We start from the raw sequence: 13,963 nt of genomic DNA, 5'->3' as shown, positions 1-13,963 counted from the left end.
TTCATTCTGCTCTCTCGGCTTCGCCTCCGAAAAGGATTTTCAAAATCCTGAAAGGGGTCTTTTGCAGAGTTTTTAAGTGGTTTACTAACTCGGTAAACTCCCTTTTGTCACTCCAGCTGCCCCCCCCCCCCCCCCCACATGTGTAACAAATGCTTGAACATCCTGCCCCCTGCTGTCCATTAATTACCACTCGGTTTGCAGTATCATACACATTTGCAGTGAAACAATGTCTAGTATAAAATAACTGGTTGTTCAGTTGTCTGTGGTGTTTGGATGATTTTGAGCCTCTTCTCTCTGAAAGACAAAGAAATGGACAATTTTAACAGAACTGGGTGACAGAAGCTCTTGTGGGGGAAATGAGCCATGCTCTGATGACTTGGGGCCTAATTTTGTTCACTTGTCTCCAATCTTTATCTTTGAGTAATAATCTGCCATTTTCATATAAATGTAATTTTGCTACACTTTCACCAAAATGCAACCGTGGCTGTGATCGTTTCATGGAGGCCTGAGTTGCCGGAATTTATGAAGGTACAAATGAATAAATCTGAAGTGCCGCGTTTAAGTAAGACGAGAGCGACACGTTCACATCATGCCAGCTGCAGATTCCAGAGGAGGAGAAGATGCAGCTGTCAGTCTGACATCACAGGAGCAGCTGGACCATCAAAGCACAGGGTATTTTCCTTCACATTCCCCCCGAAGTCTAGAGTTAAAGGGATAGTTCAGGCGTACCCCCTTCGCTGATCTGGGGCGAGTTGTAGACTAGCACGTGCTTCCTCTGACACGTGCAGTGAGTTGCCAGCCGCTTCTTTTCACCTGACAGCGAGGTTCCTGACACGCTATTCCCCCAGATCCCCCCCCGCCCAAACATCCAGAGGCGCTAGTACAACAACCAGGACTCATACCCCACCAGCTTCCCACTTAGACGAGGCCAAAAGTGTCTGTAAGAACGTCTGACCAAGCTGGAAGTACCGCTACCGGGAATTGAACCTGGGTCTCCGCAGTGGTAAGCGAGTGTTTTGCATCTACACTACCCAGACGACCAGTTCACATTTTTTAAAGTCTAGCTCCATTTGCTACCAATGATGATGTTGATTGGTAGAGTTCTTTCTATGGTCTGCATTTTGTCTTTTTACTTTCTCTGCACAATCCATCCTGCTCAATGGGGTCACACTCCTGTATGTACAAGCTGAGTGAAGCTCACTGAAGTGTGTGTGTGTGTGTGTGCGCTCTGTGTGTGCGTGTGTGTGTGGGTGCGCTCTGTGTGTGTGCGCTCTGTGTGTGCGCGTGTGTGTGTGGATGACATTTGAGTGAACCTCAGTCAGCTTATACATACATGAGTGTGACCCCATTGACCTTGAATAGGTTTTTTGCCCAACTTTCCAGAGCTACTATGAGGAACGGGATGGATTGTGCTGAGAAAGAACTCTACCAATCAACATCATCATTGGTAAGTACAGTAGCAAATAGGACTAGACTAGGGTTTAAAAAAGACACCAAAAAAGCAGCAGAAAAGGAAGGTTAGACCAGCAAAGGACTAAGTTGCCAAAATAATACTTTATATTCCATGACTACTACTGCTATTTCCATGGTCCTTGAAAGTTTGTGATTTTAAGAAAAAAGGCGTTGAAATTTCTTTGAAAATAGACATGGGCCATTGACAGTGCTTGAATTTATTTATTTTGTGTAAGAATAGAAATTCTTTTGATGTTTGTTTTACTTAACATGTAACAGCAGTGTTAACATGTTCAAGCCTCTCTTTCTCTTTTTAATTGTCTGAGCTTCTGTAAAGCTGCTAGTTCTCATTATAAAAACTGTGTTGTAACAGTCCTTAACCTTGATCCATGTCTCAAACTATCCCGTGTCGGGTCCTTGAATATGAGGGAATTGGGCCTGGAAAGTCATTGAATTTGATATTTGAGAAGGTGTGGGAGGGGAACCCTGTAATACAACAACAACCACTAGTGGTACTAGGACCACTGACCTCCATCTGTTGGTGGATCCAGGTGAGCGACTGTGTGATGCGAGTGTAGACGCCCGGCTTGTTCTTCTCAGCACAGCCCATTCCCCAGCTGGTCGCCCCCACCAACTTCCACACCGAGGACTCCTCACAGGCCAGGGGCCCGCCGCTGTCCCCCTGAGGAGGCACACAAACGAAGGAGCTGAAGGACTCATCAGTAGCTTAGCTTGTTGGCTAATCTAAAACTGTCAGACATTTTGCGCACGTTAATCCCACGTGCCCAACGCATAGCCAATCACAATGCGCGAAGCTGTGATGTCATCCGTACCGCGAGCCGATCTTGTATCGGCGAGCAGATCGTACACCCACAGAGGCACAAACGCACACAAAGGAGCTGAAGTCCTCTCAGGCCTGCCCCTGTCCCCCTGAGGAGGCGCACACACACAAAGGAGCTCTATAGCTCTAACTCGTGACTGATCAATTTGGGGCCCGTGGGCCAAACCTGGCTCCGTTTGTTTTTGCCCGCCATGGATTTGACAAAAAAAGAAGAGAGAAAACACACCCACTATTACTGTCTTTCGGAGGCTGTGGCAGGTGAATTTTGGGATGGTACTTAAAAAAAGTTCTAAATGAAAATAAAACTAGAATGACCACACCGTGGATTTATGCCTCCGCCATTAGTTCATTCTTGAGTCCAAATTGCCGTTTGAGGCAAATTGGAAGACATTCTGTCAAGGCGCTCCTGAGATGTTGCGTTACAGAGCTTGGAAATTGTGTGTGTGAGGTCACAGTGACCTTGAACTTTGACCTTTAACCATCCAAATCTAATCAGTTCATCCAAGTCGATGTTTGAGGCAAATTTGATGAAACTCCGTCAAGGCATTTCTGAAATATTGCGTTAACACACTTGAAAATGGCGTTCAAGAGGTCACAGTGACCTTGACCTTTGACCACCAAAATCGAATCACTTCATGCTTGAGTCCAAGTCGATGTTTGAGGCAAATTTGATGAAATTCCGTCAAGGCATTCCTGAGATATCGTGTTAACAAGCTTGAAAATGGCGTTTGAGAGGTCACAGTGACCTTGACCTTTGACCACCAAAATCTAATCTGATCATCCTTGAGTCTAAGTCGATGTTTGAGGCAAATTTGATTAAATTCCGTCAAGGCGTTCCTCAGATATCGCGTTAACGAACATCGGACGGACGGACAGACAACCTGGATCCATAATGCCTCCGGCCTGGCTATTGCCTGTGGAGGCATAAAAAATTAACTAGACTGAAAATAATAAAATAGATAAGTAAAATGAATAAACATAAATTGAAAAATCAATTAATCAATTAAAAATCAAGTAACCTATTGGCTAAATAAAAGCGTTGTACCTGGCAGGAGTCGGTTCCTCCCTCCAAGTACCCGGCGCAGAGCATCCAGGGGGAGATGAGGCCCTGGTAAACCCCCGGCTGGGTGCAGGCCTCTGTGGAGATGAGAGGCACGCGGGCCGAGCGCAGAGACACACTGGCCTCTCCTGGGGAAACGTGAGGGAAACAGGGCTCAGGACAGCAAATTAACAGGAGAGTAATTAAATTGTTATAGAAATACGACATGTAGTTATGACTGTGGGGGAGGGGCAAGGGAGGGAGAGCGGGGGGGGGGGGATGTGGGGGAGGAGAGAGCAGGGAAAGGGAGGAGGTGGGGAGGGAGCAGAGGAAGATGAGAGAGAGCAGAACAGGTAGAATATACTGTGGCTGGACGATATGGTCATGAATAGTCACAAGGGACAGTAAAAACAGGGAATGTGGGGGAGGAGAGAGCAGGGAAAGGGAGGAGGTGGGGGAGGAGAGAGCAGGGAAAGGGAGGAGCTGGGGAGGGAGCAGAGGAAGATGAGAGAGAGCAGAACAGGTAGAATATACTGTGGCTGGACGATATGGTCATGAATAGTCACAAGGGACAGTAAAAACAGGGAATGTGGGGGAGGAGAGAGCAGGGAAAGGGAGGAGGTGGGGAGGGAGCAGGGGAAGGGGGAAGAGGAGAGCAGAACAGATAGAATATACTGTGGCTGGGCGATATGGTCATGAATAGTCACAGGACAGTAAAATTTACCAATCAGGTTATGTATTTTACTTATCAGGCAAAAAGAGCCAATGAATAAGCAAGAAATGAATTGACATTTATCGCCCAGCCCCAGGTAGCAGCGGCACACTGGAACCAGCAGCAGAGCAGCCAGGCCAAATGAGTAGAAGTTCACACAATCTGATTACTCTAGCCATTAACCGGAACTAACTAGAACACAAGGAATCTAGCTAATCTACACAGCCTAGTCAGCCCTGTCCTATTCTATTCTAGTCTGATTTTAGCCTGAACACTATAACACCCCAGTTCAGAGGATTCCAAAGTGGGAGGTGGGCCTCCCCAGGGGGGTTCAAACAGTTTCAGAGGAGGCTCAGGGAGTGAATTATTTTAGTTATTTCAGTTATATATAATTTAATAATTTGAAAGAGTGAGGCAACTTTTTCATGGAGCTTTTTCCATGCTATTTTTGAGAGAAAATTCTGAGAGAACAAGGATGCTGTGTCGAAGTTTGAAGGATTGTTAGTCAGGGACAGGCGAGGGTCGATTCAGAGAGGGGTCAGTCCGACTAATTCTGATTAGTGTCGTAACAAGAAAGGATTCTCTGGAGTGGGATTTTCTGTCTTGTTTATCTCCCTTAGACTTCTATCTTCCCAGACTGACCCAAGGCAGTAGTTGGTTCCTGTAACCCTAGGCATGGAGGCTTAGGTGGTACTATCACTCTCCCGAGGTGAGCCACCAGACAAGCGGAGGGAAAGAGTCGTCTTACTTCTCTTTTGTAGACTGTGCATGAGCTTGAGTCTTGACTCTATACCCACTACTCTCAATAGAGAGTCTAAATCAGGCATGTCCAAAGGCCGGCCCTGGGGCCAATTGCGGCCCGCGGACTGATTTTAAGTGGCCCTCATCTTGTCTCTCAAATGATATGTGGCCCTCCATACACTATTGGTTAATCAAGCAAGTTCAATTAGCATTTTTTCCCTTCACCTAACGATGACAGCACTATCATACAGTTTGTACAAGCACAAAGTAGGAACAGCACATGCAGAGCCAATGTTTTCAGATGGTAAACAAAATCTTTCGAGTACATTTGTATGTGATTTTTTATTTTATGTTCTTTATAACCCATATGATGTGAGAAGCACCTGGCCCCCCGGCATTTTCATATGATCTAATCTGGCCCCCATTCAAAAAAGTTTGGACACCCCTGGTCTAAATGTGTAAGCAGTGCAGACACTTCTATAAGTGACTGTGTGTGTGTGTGTGTCCATCCGAGCACGAGCTGTGCCGACGGGATTTAGCCGAGCCCCCCCCCCCCCCCCCCCAGCTCTACAAGGAAGAGAGTGGAGACAGAAAGAGCCTGAACAGGCACATTTCAGCCTGTGGCCTTCCTCAGTGTTAAAGGCGTCTGTTCCTTGTCTACTGCTGTGCAGATTCAAGATGTGGAAACTTCACCTGTGAGTGCTGCCAGTTTGATCCGACTCCTCATGCACTATTGCACTATGCACAACATTTCTCCTGAATTCATTCAAACATAATATGCACACCTGCACTAAGACTCAGGAACCAGGAGAACCAAGACTGATGGTGTTCAGCCTACTGACTGAACGCAGAGCTGCAGCGTGACATAAACAGACCAGCTGCCATGTGAAACCTGTCCTCTGTCATTTCTCTCCTCCTGGATCTCTTGTTTCCTCGGTCAGTCTCACCTTCATTTTCCTCCGCACCCCATCCTGAGATCCAGCAGATCCTTCCCTCCTCAAACCTCTCCCCGAAGTTGGGCAGGCAGATCGGCTCCACGAAGCCTACAGAGGAGAGGAGGATTTACGTTACAGTGACTGTTTCCCAGAGGCACAGGCATACAACATACAGTATGTGAGCAGCATTATCAATACAATGATGACACTGTTGGGTAACAAGGTGCAAAATGTATTTATAACAATGACAACAACAGACTTATTCCACTGATAAATAAATAAAAAAAGTCCAAATGTAAAATAAAACAAAGTCCTCTGTCCATTTTGAACGGAACGACTTCAAGACTTAAATTCTTAAACAATACAGCTGATTCCATCGATTTTAGTTAATGAGTTTTACTTTCACATCAATAATTCTTTTGTCTAAATGAGTGCCACTCTTTCCACATGGTGAGAATTTCATTTTGGATTGTTCAGCTCTACGGTTACACAACCACAGAGCGTCAGGTCAGTGACTCCACACATATCACTCTGTTTGAGAAGATGAAAGGTGCAGAAGTGAGAAAGGTGGAGAGGGAGAGAGAGAGAGAGAGAGACTCGGACCTCGGACAACCGATACTCATAATGACACTTCACTGTCAGAGACCAGGAAACCTGAGAGAGGACAACCCACTTCACAGGAGAGAGGGAGGGAGAGAGTATAAAAGACTCTTAGAGGAGTATCTCATAGCAAAACAGTGAAACAGCGACATGTCCGTCCCACAAGCTTCACTTGAAACGACACCTGCTCCTCAATGAGTTGAGAAGATCCAACAACGGGTTTATCAAACCATTTCAAAACCGGTTGGAAATACTCTAAACTATATGGTGGTCAAGCTACTGTAAAAACAAATTAGCTTTTCTTAGTTCCTTAGTTCCTGAAAAGTTGACATTTTGTTTTTTGTGGTTTCTGTACGTGCCAATAGCGGCTGCTCAATGAGTTGAGAAGATCCAACAACGGGTTTATCAAACCATTTCAAAACCGGCCACCCATGTGGTCAACAACTCCATTGCACCACCAGCTCCCCTTCGCCCTCAAATCTCTTCTCTGAAAACTTGTCTCTAGTTGTCACACCGTTCAAAACTGAATGAGGCTCGAACCCACAACCTCAACATTTACTGAGGCTCAAACCCACAAGCTCGGTACTGCTGGGCAGTAATCCAACTCTGTGAGCCACTGTGTCACACTTGTTAGGACAGGTTTTCTCAGAGCTTTTCAGTCTTTCGTCTGGGTGTCCATTTTCATAACTCTGACTGACTGAGGCTTGAACCTTCAACTTCAAAACTGTCCTGCAGCTGTCAAACTCTGTGAGCCACTGAGTCTCACAAGGTCAAGTCATTTCAGTCAGAGCTTCTCAGTCTTAACTTGAGAAGTTCTTCAAAGTCCAAGCTTTCACTGAGGCTCAACCCCCAAACCTCTAAATTGTGGTGTGGCAATAGGTGTCATTTACAGTGGGGACATAACCCTAACCCTTTCAACACAATGTGACACGCTTGTGTACTCAGATGTCAAATATGGTCTGACAGAGAATTCTGGAAATTTGAGTCTGGAAAAGTATGCAATTTTGAAATGGAAAATGTGTAGGAAGTGGAACCCTGATCCAAGAATAAAGAATATTCTGAGATTTGGATCTGAGAGACAAAATTGCCCTGGACAAAATTAAGGATCCTTGCGATATCTCCCAATGTCTGTGTGTACATGTTGACTTTATATGTTGTACTAATATTGAAAAACCCAATAAAAAATAATGATAATAAACAAAAGGATCCTTGGGATGAAACAGGTTGAGGACTTGTTTAAAAAAAACAGATCCAATCTGATCTCACACAAATACGTGAAACAAACATGACTTGTTAACAGTAAATTACATGTTGGTGGTACGTAAATAAAGTGTAAAATTACTGTTTCCCAGCATGAAACGGTTACATGAAGGAGACACGACTATAAACAGGAAGTAGACCACGCTGAAGCAGCTCAGTGGACAGTCAGGGTGCTGTGGTCGGGTGGTGGATGGGCAGATGAGTTTGACTTCAATGCTGGAGAAATTTCTACCGTGAGTCAAATTTTATTTAGTGAAAGTTCTTATTTAACTGACCAAAGCCTTTCTCAAAAAGTTGTTTTAATTGCCTAAACTTCAGCTGAAAATGTTGTGTCTGATTTGTGTTTTTGTCACAGAATTCAATGTGTACAGTACATTTATCATTTACCATTTACAGTAATCTTCACATAATTGGTGTCCAAAGCACGTAAATCAATAAAATGCACTTCGGAGTTTGTGCTCTTTTCCCAACTTTCCAAAAGTCATACCGTTGAAATCGAGCTGCTCAGTCAGCTTCATCAGAGCGATGTCGTAGTCCAGCGATTTGGACCGGTAGCGGGCGTGGTAGATAATCTTCTCCACAGCCAGAGACTGGAATCCGTTCAATGGCTGCTCCGTCAGACCAACATGCACCACCCACTTATCGGGGGAAGCAAATCTGAAGACAGACCATGACAAGGAGAAGCGCGTATATGAGAGTTTGTGTGTGTGTGTGTGTATGTGTGTGTGTGTGTGTGTGTGTGTGTGTATGTGTGTGTGTGTGTGTGTGTGTGTGTGTGTGTGTGTGTGTGTGTGTGTGTGTGTGTGTGTGTGTGTGTGTGTGTGTGTGTGTCCGTCCACCCCACCCTCACCACCACCACCACCGATGCCCCCTGAGAGCACAACCGGCTACGTAAGGGGCTGGGGTCCCCCCATGGACATTATCCCACGGACACTATCCTATCCCCCCATTATACAGTATGTCACTTTAAAGGGCTTTGTACTTTGTACTTTATAATTTGAGGTTGTTTTCTGTTTTGCTCCATCTTCTGCTGTTGAAGTGACTGCTGCCGCGCTGCATATTGCACTACGGGACTAACCTCACGTCACCAGGCTCTTCCCGAGGAGAAGAGCCTGGTGCCCATTACACTTGAATTACACCTCTCGGCGTGGTTCCGGCGTAGACACCGGAAACGCAACCGGAACATGTCAACCGCATACATGCCACATTTTTATCGTTTTATTGTGTAGGATAGTCGCCACAAACACAAACGTTATTGCATCAACGTTTTGTTTTATGTACTATGTAACTTTTTGACGTTAGTCACGTCGTGTTATCAGGCTCTAGCTAGCTAACGTTAGCTACACTACAAGATTATTTTGGCGCACATGTATCTGGTAAACGGGTTCCAGTTCCTGCCATTGCGCATTGGTCCAGAGGCGGTGGAAACGGCTCCAGACTACTAAAGTCAAATTCCTCGTTCGTAATCTATGGCTATTAAAATTAATCTTGTATCTTGATTGTGTGTGTGTGTGTGTGTGTGCGTGCGTGCGTGCGTGCGTGCGTGCGTGTGTGTGTGTGTGTGTGCGTGCATGCGTGTTTGTGTGACTCACCCGTGCACACAGTGTGCAGCAGTGAGGATCCAGCGGGCGGAGATGATGGAGCCTCCACAGAGGTGTTCGCTCTCGAAGTGGAGGCTGGCCTGCCAGGGGAACTGACCCAGCTGAGAGACGTTCCCCCCCACGATACGAAGGTTAGGGTTACTGCGGCGGTACTGCGGCCGTGAGCCGCACTCTGAGGGCAGAGGCATGCAGGGTCAAAGGTCACCACATGTAGGCGCAGACACACAAACCAATGCAGACACACACTAGGCTTATTTAGGGCGATATTGGCGCTTTATTAAATATCGGATATTGTCATGTTGTCCACCCACCATCAATAAGAGGTTCCCTCCAGATCACAGTTCGATGAAAACATTATAAAAACGGATTCTTGTTATTTTCTTTACGTGATTTATTTATTCATTTAATAGTTGAGTTCTCTGGGCACCCAGGTAATGTAACGGTAGATTCCCTCCCTACCAACACGAGGGTCGCAGGTTCGCGCCCCCGTGTTCCCTCCGGCTTGGTCGGGCGTCCATACAGGCACGATTGGCTGTGTCTGTGGGTGAGAAGCCGGATTAAGGGTATGTGTCGTGGTTGCTGCACTAGCGCCTCCTCTGGTCGGTCGGGGTGCCTTTTCGGCGCGGAAGGGAACTGGTGGGAATAGCGTGATCCTCCCACGTGCTACGTCCTGCTGGAGAAGCTCCCCGCTGTCGGGTGAAAAGAAGCGGCTGGCAACTGCGCATGAGGAAGCGTGGTGCTACTCTACGGCTCTCCCCAGACCGAGCAGCGACCGGGGCAGCAGGGGGAAATTGGCCAAGTACAATTTGCGAGAAAATGGGGGGCAAATCAGAGAAAAATAAAATAAATAAATCGTTGAGTTCTCTCTTTTGTTAATGAATAATTCCAATAATAATAAATAATAATGCATTTTCCTTGTACTGCACTTTTCACTCACAAAGAATCTCAGAGTGCTACAGAGTTAAAAACACAACAGACAATACAACTGACAACTAGTTGACACAAAGAGGTTGGAATGAGAAAGCCTTCCTGAATAAAATGGTTTCGTTATTGAAAGGCCTTGCTATATGCGTTTCCAAAGTCTACATTTCAACACATTACATTTTTACGTTTTTGTTATTTAACCCTCACTCAAACCATAACCTTACCCAAACTGTTTTAGTTGCCTAACCTTAACCCGAGTGTTGTTTTATTTGCGTCATACACACACACACCGGCGGTAGGTAACACTAAACACACTCAACCTTGTGAAGTGCTTCACAAACACACATGTACAACACACAAAAGCAACACACACATGAGCATACCAGTACAAACACACAGCTTTCCCGTAGCATACAGTTGAGTTCCCCTCTAATCTTAATATAAAAACGTGACAGTTGGGTTTGAAGTGTGTTTCCTCACCCAGGCATTTGAGCGCAGTCACCGTCCCAGAGCTGCACTGAGTCTTACTGAGGAGAGACCAGAGACACACAGTAGAATCAGAGCCCAGCAAACACAGAGGAGATACTGTAAGAAGGCAGTAACTGTGAAAGACCCCCTAACGTCATGTTTCAAGCCCTCACGCCAATAGCCATTAAGTGCTTTGAAAAGCTGGTCATATCAAAGATCCGCCCCACACTCCCCCCGGACCACGACCCGCTACAATTTGCATACCGCCCCAACAGGAGCACAGCGGACGCAGTAGCACACGTGCTCCACACCGCCCTGTCCCACCTGGAGGGGAAGGACACCTATGTAAGAATGCTGTTCGTGGACTACAGCTCAGCATTCAACACCATAGTACCCTCCAGGCTGGTACGCAAGCTCAAGGATCTGGGACTAAACACAGCAATGTGCGACTGGATCCTGGATTTCCTGACAGACCGCCGCCAGGTGGTGAGGGTGGGCAACCTCACCTCCTCACCACTGACCATCAGCATAGGAGCGCCCCAGGGGTGCGTCTCCAGCCCCTTCTGGTACGACCTCTACACCCACGACTGCGTGGCGACTCAAACTTCGAATACCATCGTGAAGTTTGCAGACGACACAGCAGTCGTGGGGCTGATCTCGGGGGGCGAGGAGACGGCCTACAGAGAGGAGGTGGGGGCCCTGGAACAATGGTGCCAGGACAACCACCTCTGAATGTCTCCAAGACCAAGGAGGTCATTGTAGACTACAGGAGGGGGGGGGGGCGCACACCTCCCAATCACCATCAACGGCACAGTGGTGGAAAGGGTGGACAGCTTCAAGTACCTGGGAGTCAACATCCACCAGGACCTGACTTGGGCCGGTCACACCGCCACTGTTGCCAAAAAGGCCCAACAGCGACTACACGGACTCAGGCGCCTGAAGAAATTTGGGCTAAGGACAGAAATCCTTAGGGACTTCTACAGAGGCACCATTGAAAGCCTGCTGACTGGCTGCTTCACCACCTGGTACGGGAACTGTACCACCATGGACCGCAGGGCGCTACGGAGAGTGAGACGCGCGGCCCAGCACGTAACAGGATGTGAGTTGCCAGAACTGCATGAACTGTATAACCAGCGATGCCTCAGGAGGTCCCTGAAGATCAGCAAAGACACAAACCATCCCCACAACAGCCTGTTCTCCCTGTTACCCTCAGGGAGGAGATACAGGGTTCCAAAAGCACGCACAAATCGCTTGAGGAACAGTTTCTTCCCACAGGCCACGAGACTCCTTAACATACACAAACAGTGTAGTAGCCGTACTATACCGTACTGTAGCTGCTACCATTACGTATGTCTAATGTTTAATTGTATGTTTAATAAGGTATATGCTATTTGCACCTGTATGTCAAATACATCAATTTAAGATGTAGAAGCACGTCTAAAGTATGCACATGACATGTGCACATATGTGCACCTATATGCACTGTCTCTGACTTGTCTTATGTTGTAAACGGAGTCCACAGCACAAGAATTTCACACGTGATACTTGTACCATGGAGTGACAATAAAAATCTTGAATCTTGAATCTTGAAGATGTGTATAAAATACTCTATTTTGAATAATAATTTGTGTCTGATGCATCCCCCCCCCCCCCCACACACAAAAAAGGTGAAATTATCTTGTTAAAATCCTTAAAATGACTTCCCCTCCTTCTCCCTCATTTAAAAAGTCCAAAGCAACCAATCAGGGTTATCTAGAACATAACTAGCCAATCACAGCATAGAACACGGGCTTTCAACACATTCTCACTCGTGATAAAGTGACGACAAGGGGTTCCTGACCGATCTGTAGTATATGACGAGTTGGGAGTGAGAATGTGTTGGGGCTTTAACTGCTGAATACTGGACAGGGATTGGCTCCAATGATGTCACGAATCGTGTTTGTTGAAAACGGCCTTTTCAGGGAGCTCTGAGGAACTTTCCACTTTCTGAAGATGATTGTGGAAACAGCCTTTTAGTGTCGAACTCGGCACAGACATCATTCTGCACAGTGATGATGATACAGCTCAGACAGCCAACTGTAGGAACATGAAGAAGAACTGATTTTTTTACTTTATGGGGTCTTGAAGAAGACTGGAAGAATCATTGGTTTGGGATTTGTCTGTACAGATTAGAATCATGGCGGTATAGACTACCGTACACTGAAACTACCAGACATAAGAAGACTTTCTTCCCACAGGCCATCACTCTGACGGACACTTAAACCGGTCCCTTGATCACTTCATTCAAGCACTTCGCTGTACACTTGAATCACTTCACCTGTTGCACCTACTGTACCTCGTGCACACAATCCCCCCCAACACACACACACACACACAGACACACACACACACACACACACACACACACACACACACACACACACACACACACACACAGACACAGACACACAGACACACACACACAGACACACACACACACACACACACACACACACACACACACACACACACACACACACACACACTACTAAACGTGTTAACAATAATAACCCCCCCCCCCCCCTTTCCCCCCAAAGGCAGAAGTACCCAACTTCCTGTGCTAACTTGGGGGGTATCTTGACACGGTTAACCGCAACAGCACCAGTGGAAATCATTCAGGCTTCAGACAGACAGAGCCGAGGAGGCTGCCAACGTTACAGCCGGCACCAGTGAAGCTACTCGGCTCCACACGTTGTGTTGTGACAACCTGTCCTAAATGCAACATTTCACCGTGCGGTGTAACGTTTCTGTGCCGGTGAAAAGTGTGTCTGTCTGTGTGTGTGTGTGTGTGTGTGTCTTGAGACTCCTGTCAGCTAGCGACCTGTAGCTAATGTGGCACATTGTCTGCACATGATCACATCTAACGTTACACCTTTGCCTTCCTCGTTCGGTAAAAAGATGACGTAGTTACAGATCACACGTTTAGAATAGAAGCTTCTGCCATGAGGCAGTGCTGCTGATGACAACAAGAATGGCTCGGACAGAAACATAAACACACATATACACACGCATGTTGCTTCCAGAAGAGGGTGCACTAACGTTAATATAGTGTTGTTGTGACTGCATAAACCAGTGAATTTGGGATAGATGTAAAACATTGTCCTGCTGGTACCGTAATTCCATGGTACTGACGGTAGTAGCGTTGTATAAAGGGGCTGGTATTGTAAACACCGTGATGTTACCAGTATGTTGGTATCGGTATAGCAACACTACTAAAAGACCTACCTATCTCCAGCTACGGCTCCTATTTCCCAGCCGGCCTGCCCCCCCCTTCACTACGAGTGACTTATCGTGTCCTGACTTTGCTGTCTTCTGACCCCGGCTTGGGCTGCTGCCCAGCGCCGTGGGGGG

General features: G+C 46.6%; 1 protein-coding gene across 1 annotated transcript in view; it reads right to left on the bottom strand.

Moving 5' to 3' along the window:
- Window positions 1-206: 206 nt before the first annotated feature.
- tmprss3a (transmembrane serine protease 3a) overlaps window positions 207-13,963 on the bottom strand; it is a gene marked incomplete at its 5' end in the record, with an annotated part of 21,041 nt that continues 7,284 nt past the window's right edge. The window contains 7 exons of the mRNA XM_083638275.1: window positions 207-294; window positions 1,982-2,134; window positions 3,339-3,481; window positions 5,733-5,828; window positions 8,068-8,237; window positions 9,173-9,353; window positions 10,586-10,632. Of these exons, the coding sequence (XP_083494401.1) occupies window positions 253-294; window positions 1,982-2,134; window positions 3,339-3,481; window positions 5,733-5,828; window positions 8,068-8,237; window positions 9,173-9,353; window positions 10,586-10,632 (832 nt within the window). The 3' untranslated portion in view covers window positions 207-252. The remainder of the gene's footprint in view (window positions 295-1,981; window positions 2,135-3,338; window positions 3,482-5,732; window positions 5,829-8,067; window positions 8,238-9,172; window positions 9,354-10,585; window positions 10,633-13,963) is intronic.

The sequence above is a fragment of the Poromitra crassiceps genome (genome assembly GCF_964638095.1).
Source record: "Poromitra crassiceps genome assembly, chromosome: 6".
Lineage (NCBI taxonomy): Eukaryota > Metazoa > Chordata > Actinopteri > Beryciformes > Melamphaidae > Poromitra > Poromitra crassiceps.
Note: the sequence above shows the minus strand (reverse complement) of the source record. Positions and strands in the feature narration are given on the sequence as shown.